At 40.2% G+C, this 13836-nt stretch overlaps 1 protein-coding gene across 3 annotated transcripts in view; it reads left to right on the top strand.

Moving 5' to 3' along the window:
• Window positions 1–13836, top strand: part of FSTL5 (follistatin like 5) — a 588878-nt gene that overhangs the window by 474460 nt on the left and 100582 nt on the right. For all 3 annotated transcript variants that reach the window (XM_084625380.1, XM_084625381.1, XM_084625382.1), the window contains exon 10: window positions 2049–2183. In XM_084625380.1, the coding sequence (XP_084481506.1) occupies window positions 2049–2183 (135 nt within the window). The remainder of the gene's footprint in view (window positions 1–2048; window positions 2184–13836) is intronic.

The following is a 13836-nucleotide window of genomic DNA, read 5'->3' as shown; positions in this document are numbered from 1 at the left end:
GTGTTTCGCCGTGTGCATGGGGTTTAGGATCTGTGCGCACACGCACATGCTCACAGCTTACAGGGAACAGTGATCTCAGGTCTGTCTGAATGCAGGGTAAATAGCTCATTGAGATCCCTCTGTTCCATGTGCAGAGCTACTTGTTATCCATCCTTCTCTTGGATGATCTGCCACTTTAAGGGACCCTGTGGTGTTAGTCTCCCTCCACAACTCCATTATGTTCAACTTCAAAGGTAGGGCATGGGGCAGTGACTCCTCTAGACAGAGAAGTGTCTGGGGAGTGTGAGAGTGTTGAGTTCCTATCGACAATAATCCAAAGTGCATCTGGGGAAAGAGTACAGATGGGAAGGTAGCAGATAGCTCTGTGCAGAGAGTGTTGTATTTACCCTTATAGGTGATCATCCTGAGCTCTCTTAACCACTTCAGCTCCCCCAAGAGACATACCCACTTTCCCCTTGAAGGAGCACTTCATACCATGGGAACGTTTCCTTCTGCAGGACCACTGTCCATGGGAACATGCCTTCAGGACTCTGACAGCTCACTTGTGCTCTGGAGGGTTGTTTAGGGAGGTTCTCTTCTGACTTTAACATTAGATGTCTAGAGATAAATACAATGAGGAAAATTATCTTTTTTCAAGGAAAACATATTTCATGCCTTCTTACTTAATACACTTTATTAAAAATTAAATTATGGATAATCTTAATATATTTTTCCTGTAACCTGTCTATCCTTTACCCCACAAATCAGCAGTAAAAAAAAATGTAAAGACTGGAACAAAAGAAAAGTGCTCCTTGACAAGCTATATGCCACATCCCTGAGTCCCATTTTGTCCATATACAATTGTAAAGATTGGATTCTTAAACGTGGATTCTGAATTTGAGCAGGCACATTTTGCACTTACAGCAGAGTGGCACTCCTATTACAAAAGGGTATTTGCATATGAAAACCAGAAAATTGTACACCTATCTACCCAAGTCCACATACAATTTCTCATTTGTATGCACAAAGATTGATTTTGTGTGTACAAACTTGTGCACAAAACACTATTTGAGTGTACTGTTTCAGAAGCATATCTGAAATATAGCCCTGAAATTGTTTCAGAGACAGGTTTCCACAGAATCCTACTATAAAATGCTGTACAAACCTGTCAGCTGCTATTCTGCATTCACTTCCAGATGTAGTAATCGCTATGGCTGTTTTTTTTTTAAGGCAGAATTATCAATTGAAAAGTGTATTAGAGCAATATTGCATATTTGAGAACCGTTTCAGAAAGGTGGATTTTCTTAGACTGATATTTCAAAGGACCCTCATCCCAGCCTCCTTGAGTAGCATTGCAGAAACTAGGAGCTATATCTGTTTTTCAGCATGTGGTGTAATTGTGCTTTTGACAGTTTGCATTTGTTTGACTTTTATTGCTGTAAGCACATATGAGTGAATTTTCAAGGGCATTTGTCCACATTTTGCACATATAAACTATCATCTGCGTGTGCAGTGGCACTCTGATTGGTGAGCAGGAGTGTACGCATGAAAAAGAGGTTGGGTTATGCAAATTCGACTCTCTATTTTTCTAACTCAATTATACCAAATTATAAATAAATACAATTAATATAGCATCCCATATGCTAGAAGCCGTTTCTCTTTCAGCTTGAATTGAGCTGAAAATTTACCCCATTATGTTCTATGGAAGCCATGTTATTTTGTGTTAAATCAGCAATACAAGACGCCAGAATGTCAATGATTATATACAGCATAAGTAACAACAGCTAAAGTCTATAGAAGAGGGCATATCAGCACTCAAGCAGGTATCTAATCTGGAACTGACATCTAGATCCAAGCAGCAAGTACAATTGAGATATTCCTGTTCTTTGTGAAATGGTTGATAGTACTACTATACCTTTGGAGTAGTTTGGCATGGCTCAAAAGCATGAACTCAGGAACGAAAGCAGTTTAATTAGGATGAACTGAGAAAACTTCCTGAGTGTAATCTGAAAGCACTGTAGCAAAACTGAAATTGTTGTTCACATGGCGTGTTCTCCCTCTGTTTTCAGCAAATGGCAGTGAGGTTCACATTAGCAATGTGCGCTATGAAGATACAGGAGCGTATACTTGTATTGCAAAGAATGAAGCAGGAGTGGATGAAGACATTTCTTCTCTCTTTGTGGAAGATTCTGCTCGGAAGACCCGTATGTATTGGGAAGAAAGTCTATTTCTTATGTTAGCCCTCAGCTATGTGTTAAGAAAATTGATATTGGAAACCACTGTGAAGTATTAAAGTTTGTATGTCTAGATCAATGGTTCCCAAACTTGTTCCGCCGCTTGTGCAGGGAAAGCCCCTGCCAGGCCGGGCCAGTTTGTTTACCTGCTGCGTCCGCAGGTTCGGCCTATCGCAGCTCCCACTGGCCACGGTTCGCTGCTCCAGGCCAATGGGAGCTCCTGGAAGCGGCGGCCAGTACGTCCCTTGGCCCATGCCGCTTCCCACAGCCCCCATTGGGCTGGAGCAGCGAACCGCAGCCACTGGCGATTGGCCAAACCTGCGAATGCAGCAGGTAAACAAACCGGCCCGGCCAGGGGCTTTCCCTGCACAAGCAGTGGAACAAGTTTGGGAACCACTGCTCTAGTTAGTAAAGTCTAGTAGATAACAGACTCCAGTGAGTCCAAAGAATTGTAGTCTGTCTCTGCAATCTTGTGCTCTTGTAATTCTCCCTGCATACCCCAACCCTCCCCTAAGCACCTGTTAGCCTGGGGAAATAAGAAACAGCAGTGATGCTAGTCCTATGCCAGCACAGGATTCTACAATGCCAGGAAAATCCTTAGCTGTTACCTTAAGGCAGCTTTAACGGCCCTTTGCAGAACTAGAGTGATACAGAGGAATTGTAGATGCCGAGGATCTTACAATTGGTCTTTATATCAACTGAATAAGAGACATCTCCAAAGAATCCCGACCTGGTTTTACACTAAGCCCCGTTCATGGCAGAACAACTCTGCAAGTTTTATTTAATACCATGCAGATTCCCATTCACTGCAAGTACATCCAGTATAGTTTAATAATGAGTGTCGTGTTAATTCAAGAAATCCCTAGTAACCTGGGTGATTATTCAACAATCATAGATATTATAGATGATATATATAATATTACGGTATTACAGTAAGGTTGTCTGACACTTCTCATTATAAGACCTTATTCTCAATTGCATATAATTTTACCAAACTTTAAGCATTTGGGCTGAAATTATGCATGAGGGATATCTACCTTGGGCTTTGTGGAGGTTTCGTTTTTGTTGGTTTTGGTTTTTAAACTTCAACCAAAAAGGTTCATCCATTTCTGAGAATGATGCTCTCAAGAAAAATACTTTTATGCACATATTAAATATTTCTGGTCACCTTTGCTATGAGATGCTTTGGAGTAAGGACCTGACATTTGGCAGGAGCTGGTTTTTATGTCAAAGATGTGTCTTTTGCTTTCCCCAGGAAAATTCACCCAAGTTTTGCTAAGTTATAAGCCTTTGAAAAAATTCAGTTAGAATATGTTCTGTCAAGACCTGCTAGGGCTTAACAGCCAATATCTCTGAAGAGTCTGTCTGCACTGTGCACGGTCCAGAAAGTGAAGTTGCTACTCTTGTCCATGCTATGCTATGTCCTGGTACCTAAACTGAGGCAGGAAAGCCTGTTTCTCCTGTGCTCAACCTGCTGGGACCATGCATTGTAGAGGAGGAAGCTCTATGAATCTAATGCAGAGTGGACAGAGCCAGATGGGAGTTGTGAGTAAATAGATTGGGATAAGATGGATGTGAGGGAAGAGACTGAGGTTGGAGTCTATGCCCACTAGAGAACATTCCCCTCCAGAATCTGGAATGGAACCCAAGACTCCTAAGTCTGACTATTCCACTTCTGTCAGCAAATATCTGTTAAACTCACTGACAAAATGTCTCATCCCGATAGTAGCATGTCCACCCTTCAGGAGTGCCCCCTTGTCTCTGGTCACCATATTTCATGGAGTCCCCCTATTGGGCTCTCCCTTGGATTTGCAATGTTCTTTCTCAGCCTGCATCTTCTCCTGGCTCCCCCTTGGGGTATTGTATGCGGTGGCCCTCTAGCCAAATCACATAAAAGTTTAAGCCCCTTACAGGTCTAAATGAAAATCCAAATAAATCTTATAACTAATAGCCATTCCATGCCTTTCAGACATCACTTGTTCATTCTGCTCAAGGGCTTCCCCTGCAGGAGTCTAAACTGGTCTTGTAGTGTTCTTTCTCTGTTGCTTTCTGTCTGTTAAACCCTAAGCTAAGACTTTTCTCCATCAGAGAGTCCAGTCACCTCTGTTGCCTCTTTCCAACTGAGCTCCATCAGTCTACTTATAAGACTGATGGCAATCAGTTAATTACCATCTAGGTGTGGAACATGGGTTCTTTCCTTTGCCTTGTAGGTGCAGGGGGTAAACTCCATCAAAATCTCCCTCTAATACTTGTCCACTTAGAGGATGACAACCACATATTTCTATCAGTTGCTCCTTTACCTCAAGTGGCAAAAGTCTGTGTGGTGGATCTAAATGTTCCAACCCAGTGTTCCACAATGGGTGTCATTTTCATAGAATCATGGAAGATTAGGGTTGGAAGCGACCTCAGGAGGTCATCTAGTCCAACCCCCTGCTCAAAGCAGGACCAACCCCAACTAAATCATCCCAGCCAGGGCTTCGTCAAGCCTGACCTTAAAAACATCTAAGGATGGAGATTCCACCACCTCCCTAGTGCTTCACCACCCTCCTAGTGAAATATTTTTTCCTAATATCCAACCTAGATCTCCCCCACTGCAACTTAAGACCATTGCTCCTTGTTGTGTCATCTGCCACCACTGAGAACAGCCAAGTTCCATCCTCTTTGGAACTCCACTTCAGGTAGTTGAAGGCTGCTATCAAATCTCCCCTCACTTTTCTCTTCTTCAGACTAAACAAGCCTAGTTCTCTCAGCCTCTCCTCATAAGTCATGTGCCCCAGCCCCCTGATCATTTTTGATGACCTCTGCTGGACTCTGTCCAATTTGTCAACAGCCCTTCTGTAATGGGGGGCCCAAAACTGGATGCAGTACTCCAGATGTGACCTCACCAGTGCCAAATAGAGGGAAATAATCACTTCCCGCGATCTGCTGGCAATGCTCCTACTTTTGCCTCCCAATATGCCATTAGCCTTCTTGGCAACAAGGGCGCACTGCTGACTCATATCCAGCTTCTCATCTAGTCTAATCCCCAGGTCCTTTTCTGCAGAATGGCTGCTTAGCCAGTCGGTCCCCAGCCTATAGCGGTGCATGGGATTCTTCCATCCTAAGTGCAGGACTTTGCACATGTCCTTGTTGAACCTCATCGGATTCCTTTTGGCCCAATCCTCCAATTTGTCTGGACCCTATGCCATGTGATAGATTTTCTATTTTTGCGTTTTTGTTTTTTTTTAAATCTAGGAAGTGGTACACAAAGAACTTCATTGAAAGAACATTATTAAGATCGCAAAGTCAAGCACTTAGAAGTTAGGAAATGCAAAGGGATAACCTTAATTCTGGTAACCCTAGCCCAACCCCCTTTTGCACATGCATGTTGATGCAGGTTTTAATTACATTAACACATACTATTTTTTTCACAGAATCCCTGTCTCATTCAGTGCACAGGATGGTGCTAAAGGCATGCAGCCTTCAATTTATTATTGTATCTTCATGATTCAGTGTGTGGCCCCAGGTTTTATTTACTGCAGACTATTCATATCCTGTTCTGAAGACTGAATTAGTAATTTCGTCAGGGGTGTCATCACTATGGTATCTGAGTGTATCACAAACATTAATCGATTTATTTTCAAAACACCCTTATGTGATGAGGGGGGATATTAAAATAAATTCTTCATGATGCTAAGAATGTACCAAAAGGTGTGAAGGACAATTTAAAGCTCACTTGAACATCCATGATCACAAAGAAATTGTGCATATTAGTTTTGCTGTTGTAGGATTACAAAATGGATACCGTAAACTTTAATTTTTATCAAGGCTGTCGTCTTCAGTTTGAGTAACTGTTAGATTTTCCAGGATCAGGAGGTCACGTTTTAAAGTGATGTATGTGTTTTAAGTAAAGTTTGGGGCCTTTCAACTTTAATGTTCAATATATATCCTTTTTAGGATTTTTTAAACTTAATGTATAATATTTTTCTATTTTTGATATCTTTATTGCAAACAAAATTAGTATTATTAATATTATTATTTATTATTTTATGCTTAACAACCATGTATATTTGTCTTAATTTATAAAACTGAGAACTAAAGTTAATCAGAGAAAAATCACTTTAAGTTGTGATATTTATGAGGTCTAAACTCAGAAAAGATTCCCTTTACAAATTCAAAATACTGTTTTCATGAATTATAATATGATGCCAAGACTTTATAGCAGCTAACTTTATAAGACTTACAATGCAGTCAGGTTCAATAGCAATATGTTGGGAGCAGTTAGTGTAGACATTTGGGTTTAACTGAAATTTGTAACAGGAGAAAAACAGACTATAAACCTAAATGTTTCTAAGAGGATCCATCTAAGTAAAACAGACTGCTATATGTTGGGGACAGGGAGTATTATTATCCTATTGTTCAGAGATTCTTAAGATGTTTTTTTCTAAAAATCTGTGACTGTATAGGTATGGTTTCAGAGTAGCAGCCGTGCTAGTCTGTATTCGCAAAAAGAAAAGGAGTACTTGTGGCACCTTAGAGACTAACAAACTTCAAAAACAGACTCCAAGGAGAGACTGCTGAATTGGAATTAATTTGCAAACTGGATACAATTAATTTAGGCTTGAAGAGAGACTGGGAGTGAATGCGTCATTACACAAAGTAAAACTATTTCCCCATGTTTATTTCCCCACCCCCACTGTTCCTCAGAAGTTCTTGTCAACTGCTGGAAATGACCCACCTTGATTATCCCTATAAAAGGTTTTCTTCTCTTCCCCACCCCCCCGGCCCCCGGCTCTCCTGCTGGTAATAGCTCATCTTAAGTGATCACTCTCCTTACAGTGTGTATGGTAACACCCATTGTTTCATGTTCTCTATGTGAATAAATCTCCCCACTGTATTTTCCACTGAATGCATCCAATGAAGTGAGCTTTAGCTCATGAAAGCTCATGCTCAAATACATTTGTTAGTCTCTAAGGTACCACAAGTACTCCTTTTCTTTTTGTATAGGTATGGACATTATTGTCCTCAGCTTCTTATACCTCATTACACTTTGAGTGAGTATTTCAAACGTGGGTTCAACAGGCGCTTCCAGAAGATGCATGTGCACTCAAAACCTATATTTGCATGTCCAAATCAGACATATGGGCATATAAATGGAAATGGGTAGTTACTGTCAGCATCCAGTTGTTGTTTTTACATGCACAAATGTTAGCCTGCCTGCACAACTACTGATCTTTTGTAGACACCAGGGTGCACACTTTTTTTGGCTCTCATTTCTGTTGTATTCTTATTGAAAAAGATGCACCTTTACAGAATATTTATTTAATTTATATTTGAAGTTAGAGGAGGAGGGCTTTGTCACTAACTTCAGTCTGCTTTTATTCAGACCCCTCCAAGCACTGCATTTTAGAAAAAATTGCTTTACCCTTTTAACAGGGATGAGACTGATACAGCCAGAACCGTCTGGTTAGTTATTTGTTACTTAAATGCAACATTTTTTTTCAACTATAATCTAATTCCTGCTGCTGAGGCCACAGGTTCTGATCCAAGAATGTCCTCTGGTGAGTGGTGCAAATGTGATTTCATATGATCTCACATAAGCTGTAGCTCTTATATACTACATTCATTATAAATGATTCCACTTTTATTCTCCATTAAGGGAATAAAGTGGACATGTTTATATTCTTAATCTAGGCTTTTTTTTTCTTTCTTACTAAAGCACAGAAACCTCCTTGTTGGAAATGTTATAGTGGAATTCTGCATCAGGAGGGAAGCAACATAGCTCCTCTCCAGCTTGTCAGCTCGCCTGAACTCCCCTGCTTTCTGAGAACAATATGTCAGAGTATTGGGGAATTCAGAATGCTGATTGGCTGTTGAGGAAGTAATGATTTATAATGAGCATTTCCAGTGTCTATCTGGAGTATAAAGCGTTTATAATTGCATTGCATCACACTTAATATTACTAACATAATGATCCACTCAACAAACAAAAGTACACAGAGTGTAAATATTTCACTTCTGGAATGACGGGTTGCCTTTCTGCACTGATTCCATCTACTGTTTTTGTATGCGTGTAAAACATTTTGGCAATGAATATAGAATCAGTGTTCCATAATAGATTACATTTGGCCATTTATCTCTGGGATCTCATTTTCAGTCCAACAAAAATGAGTTGCTTAATTTGTATATTAAAGAGTACACACAGTGCTGTGAACATAAACATAAATGCTATCTTCTCACCAGAGCCCTAGAATTATCTCGTGTAAAGAATTAATTCCTTCTTGGACCCACAAAAGGTCTTGGAAAGAACAAGGTCTTGCAGAATATGATAGTAAGGCTTGCATTTTCCTGTGCTTCTGCCATAATGTCATCACTTAGGTTTCATTAGCAAAAATTAGACTCTGAAATTTGCTTTTTGAAGCCACTGACTGTAAACAAAAATCAGAGCATTTCTTTTATTGTTATATTTTAAATTTGAGATTAGATTGCTGAGATTTAATAGTTTATGGTGTGGTGTGTTAGAGATGAATGTCCTGTTGTTTATAACAGAAAGAGAAATAGAGTGATGGATAGGACCTGTAGTGGATTGTGTGGTGCCTGATGCTAGAAGCAAGAATAAAAGGAAATAAATAGTATGAGGTATGGTTTAGGTAGATCAGTAAGGACGTTATTTATTTTAAAGTTTCTAGCAGGTAGCACAGATATTTGATACATTCCCATTCCTAGGAGACGTCACTACACCTAGATGGTAATGATTCATCATCAAGATGGAAATTCAAGATTAAAGTAGATGAAAAACATTGTGAAAGTGCTTTGTCACCCAGAGCTGTTAAATGTATGCCTACATTAAACAATGAGCTGGTGTTCTGTTACATATAGGTGAGATTTTAATAAATTATGACAATCTCAAGAAAAGTCCAGCCTCTGGTTAGCCTTTGAGCATTATGCAGTATATATTTTTAAAAGAAAACAAAACAAACTTTTAAAAATACGTTTTCATGTTAGGATTGTCCCAGAAGCACAATACTTGAATATGCAAGAGCATTTTCTTTCAAACAGCATACTTTCAGGGGATTACTATGTCAACATACAAACTCCCTTTTGAATTGAAACTTGATATATTTTACATCTGAGCCCAAGAATTGATACCTTTTTCTTGCCAGATCTGAAAAAAAATGCCATGAGAATTTTTCTAGTTACATACTATTCCGCAAAACATTTATATTATATGCAGAAGTTGCCTGATGCTTCCCATCATTAGACCCTATTTTCATTTGCTGAGCCTTAACCGTTCAGGCTGAAACTTTCCATGATGGTTGTCTGCCTTAGAATGCGTTTTTTGTTCATTTAAGTTTCAACTAATAGATTCAGCCATTTCTGAGAAAAAGGTTTAGGGGAAAATACATTATTTTTGATTATGTTTAAAAAAATAGTTTTATTGAGAAGCTTTAGCATATCCACATTTTGGAACAAGGGCTGGAATTGGGGGGGAGGGGTGGCACTGGGTATGCCTTTTGCCATCCCAATTAAAATCTGCCCAAATTTGGCCACATTATAAGATTCCAAATAATCCCAGTTTATACACGGTCAGTAGAGATTTATTAAAGTTTGGCAGCTAAGTTCTCTTCAAATTTTGTCTCTACTGGGCATGCTCCATCCTTAGGGCTGCAGGAACTGAGCAGGACTTTCCCATAATTGCTTTCTTGGCTGTTGGAGGCCACTGTGGAACTGGTACAGAAACTGAAAGCATAGAGTCTTTCCTTCCTGTACTCAGTGCTCCCCACAGGCACCTAGACTGTATGGCAGAGAAGGAGAAAGTAATTGATTGGAATGCAGAGGGAAGAGGAATCCAGGGACAGGGAGAGAGGGTTGCTAGAACCAGGGACTAAAGAGTGTGGGGAAGCAAAGGAGGCTAGGATAGCAGGTGTGCAGGTGTGTGGATAGGAGCAGAGAGTGCGGTTCTGGAGTTATATAGGCATAGAGCTAGAGGATGGCAGGAACTGTGGGATTATTAGATGGATAGAAGTCAGGAGAGGATAAGAACAGAGGAGCAGCCTGGGGTAATGGGGTCTATAACCATGAGAGCACCCTCCTCTACCTGAAACTGAACCCAGGTGTCCTCACTCTTTATATTCCTCTCTTGTCAGCAAATACTTGTGAAATCAATGGCAGATGTGTGTCTCGTCCACTCTCTAGTATCTGGTCCATATAGAGGATAATTGTGTACTGCTGCTACTAATTACTAAGTAAGCTCAAGTGCTAGAGGTCTATGCTGTGAATATAATTATCTGAATCCTGCCGATGACCCAGTCTGGGGCTCAGTGTGGTTCCACATGACAGATTTTGTGATTTTTTTTAATTAAGAAATTCTATATAAAAATGTTAGAAATAGCTTGCAAAGCCAAGCACTCAAAAGTTAGGAAATGCTAAGATTAAGTTTACCTGTGTAAACTTAATTCGTCTATCTTTTATGTATGCATTATGATACATGCTATAATGACATGATTATATACTATTTTTTCCAGAGGATCCCTGCCTCATTCAATGTAAAGGATGGACAGTGCTCCACAAATTAATCAGGATTGTGTAGTGAAGGAGGCTGTCGTTTGTAGAACACCTGCCTGATTTGTGGCAGATGTTGAAAGATGTGTGGTGGCAGAGAACTGGAAAAGATAAAGGATGGTCTAATGGTTAAGGCAGTTGTATTCTGTCCTGAAGAAATGGATTCTGTCCCTGTCTCTGCCACGGAGTTCCTGTGTGATGCTGGAGAAATCTCTTAATCCAAACTGCACCGTTGGCAAGTAATAGTGTGTTCCTCATTTTCTGGATACCCAGGTGAGAAACCTCAGGACAGATTTGCAGAGGTGTTGAGCAATCACAACTGCAACTGAAGTCAGTGGGAGCTGTGCACTGAATATATACTGTACTATATAATGCTAAGTACTCTAAAATATCAGGTCCTAGTGACTCAAGCTGAGCTCACAAAATTAGTGGACACTTCTCACAGTTTTGTCCTTTAATCTCTCTGTGCCTGAGTTCCCCATTTGCAAATTGGATTTAATACTGACTGCCACTTAATGTCACAAGACATTTGAAAGTTAAATTCATTAATGTTCGTGAAGCACTCAGATACTATGATGAAAACACCATAGAAACATCCATGAGGAAATTAATAATTTTTATTCAGTTCAGGGATTGGATGGTGTATGTTAAACAAGGCCTAGGGACATACATTGAATATGGAGAAGAAAATAAATATTGAATAGCTGCTGATTCGCTGCATGAGGCTGGGTTTGTGTGGAAAAAATAGTATATGGCCATGAAATTAAAGATTGTATCATAGTGCATACACACAAGGAGATCACATTAACATTGTGATTACATGGGTAATCTTAATTCTGGCATTTCCTAACTTTTGAGTGCTTGAGTTTGCAACCTCTTATTGATGTTTTAGTATAGTTTTGTTAATGTATGTCTATAACAGTGGTTCCCAAACTTGTTCCGCCACTTGTGTAGGGAAAGCCACTGGTGGGCCAGGCCGGTTTGTTTATGTGCCATGTCCGCAGGTTCATCCGATCGCGGCTCCCAGTGGCCGCGGTTCGCTGCTCCAGGCCAATGGGAGCTGCTGGAAGTGGCGCAGGCCGAGGGACGTACTGGCTGCCGCTTCCAGCAGCTCCCGTTGGTCTGGAGTAGCAAACCGCAGCCACTGGGAGCCACAAAAGGCCGAACCTGCGGATGCAGTAAGTAAACAAACTGGCCCGGCCCGGCAGGGGCTTTCCCTGCACAAGCAGCGGAACAAGTTTGGAAATGACTGGTCTATATAATCTATATGTATTGTTAGCATACATATGGGAGTTAATTGGTGCATGCAGTTCTGTATATTAGTACGCAGATTTTGACCTTCAACTAATGGCCCAACCCATTTTGGAAGGAAAATTGTTTTAATACAGGGACTACAGCAGGATGCACTCTGACAAGCTTTTAACCATGCAGTGATACCAATGAATACATTTTTTCCCTTACATCTGAGGCAATCCATTTTGATTTCCTCACCATTTAGAGAGCCAAAACCATTTGAATCATACTTTGTAAATGACATCCAAATGGTCTTGTGGTTAGTGCTCTGTGTGGATTGTGTTTTAGGTCAGCAGAAGACAGGAGCAATAGTGGAAGCAAAGCAAAACCATTCTAAAGCCTATGAAGTCAAAAGGAGTCTTTCTATTAATTTCAGTAGAATTTGGGTCATACGAACATAAGAACAGCCATATTGGGTCAGACCAAAGGTCCATCTAGCCCATTATCCTGTCTTCTGACTGTCTAATGCCAGGTGCTTCAGAGGGAATGCACAGAACAGGTAATCCTCAAGTGATCCATCCCCTGTCATAAGCTCCTTAGTGGTGAATTAAGCAGGCTTTGTGAAAGTTTTGTAAGAAAACTGGAAAATGCCTATGGTTACCATAAACTTTTCAGCAAACTTCAAGTAAGATTTTTGACCAGGACCCATTCCCAGCAGGTATTGATCTCCCAAAATATCAGATGTCTCCTTGGATTAGGATGGGAAGCTTGAGCACCATTTAGCCTATCACCTCTAGTGTCTTTTGCATACTTATTGTGGATAAGAAGATCAGGGCTAGTTTCATCAGTTTCACAATAAAAGCAATGAAACCTGTTGGCTTTCCACTTCTATCTTATTTTGTTTGGCATCTCAAATTCAAATGAACTCAATACTCAGAGTGAAACTGTAACCACTTAGAGTTCAAGGCTAGAAGGGACCATTTGATCAAGTCTGACCTCCTGTATATCACAGGAAATCAAACAGCAGTCATGGCTGTTCAAGCCCAGTGCCTTGTGGTTAGCTAAAGCATATTCTCCAGAAAGGCATCAAGTCTTCGTCTGAAGACATCAAGAGATGGAGAATCCACCACTGTCCTTAGTAGTTTGTTCCAATGGTTAACCATACTGACTGTTAAAAAAAAATTGTGCCTAATTGCTAATTTAAATTTCTCTGGATTTACATTCCATCCATTGGTTCTTGTTATGCCTTCCTATTGTAGATTAAGGAGACTTTTAGCTCAGGTGTTTTCTCCCCATGGAGGTATTTATACACTGTAATCAAGTCACCTTGTCTCTATAATAAGATGCGTGGATTGAGTTCTGTAAGTCTTTCGCTATCTGGCATTTTCCCTAGCTCTCAAATGATATTTGTGGTCCATTTTTGCACCTTCTCCAGTTTTTCAACATCCTTTCTAAAATGTGGACACCAAAAGTGTACACAATATTTTGGGATCAGTCTCTTCAATACAGTATACAGAGATAAAATCACTTCCTTATCCTACTCTCACTGCTCCCTTGTTTACATTACTTAGGATTGCATTAGCCCATTTTGCTACAGCATCCCACTGGGAGCTGATGTTGAGTTGCTTGCCTGTTATGACCTGGTCCAGAATCATTGCTTTCCAGGTTAAAGTCCCCTGTTCTGTAAGCATGGCCTGCATCCCTTGTTCCTAGATGTATAATTTTGCATTTGACTATATTAGAACATATTTTCTTTAAATGGGCCCAGTTTAACAAGCAATCAAGATTGTGCAATATGAATGCCTTGTTTTTATCATTATTTGTCACTCTGCCAATCTTTATGGAACAC

Source organism: Lepidochelys olivacea (assembly GCF_965140295.1).
Source record: "Lepidochelys olivacea isolate rLepOli2 genome assembly, chromosome: 4".
Lineage (NCBI taxonomy): Eukaryota > Metazoa > Chordata > Testudines > Cheloniidae > Lepidochelys > Lepidochelys olivacea.
The sequence above is the reverse complement of the archived record's forward strand: the minus strand, read 5'-3'. Positions and strand labels throughout refer to the sequence as shown.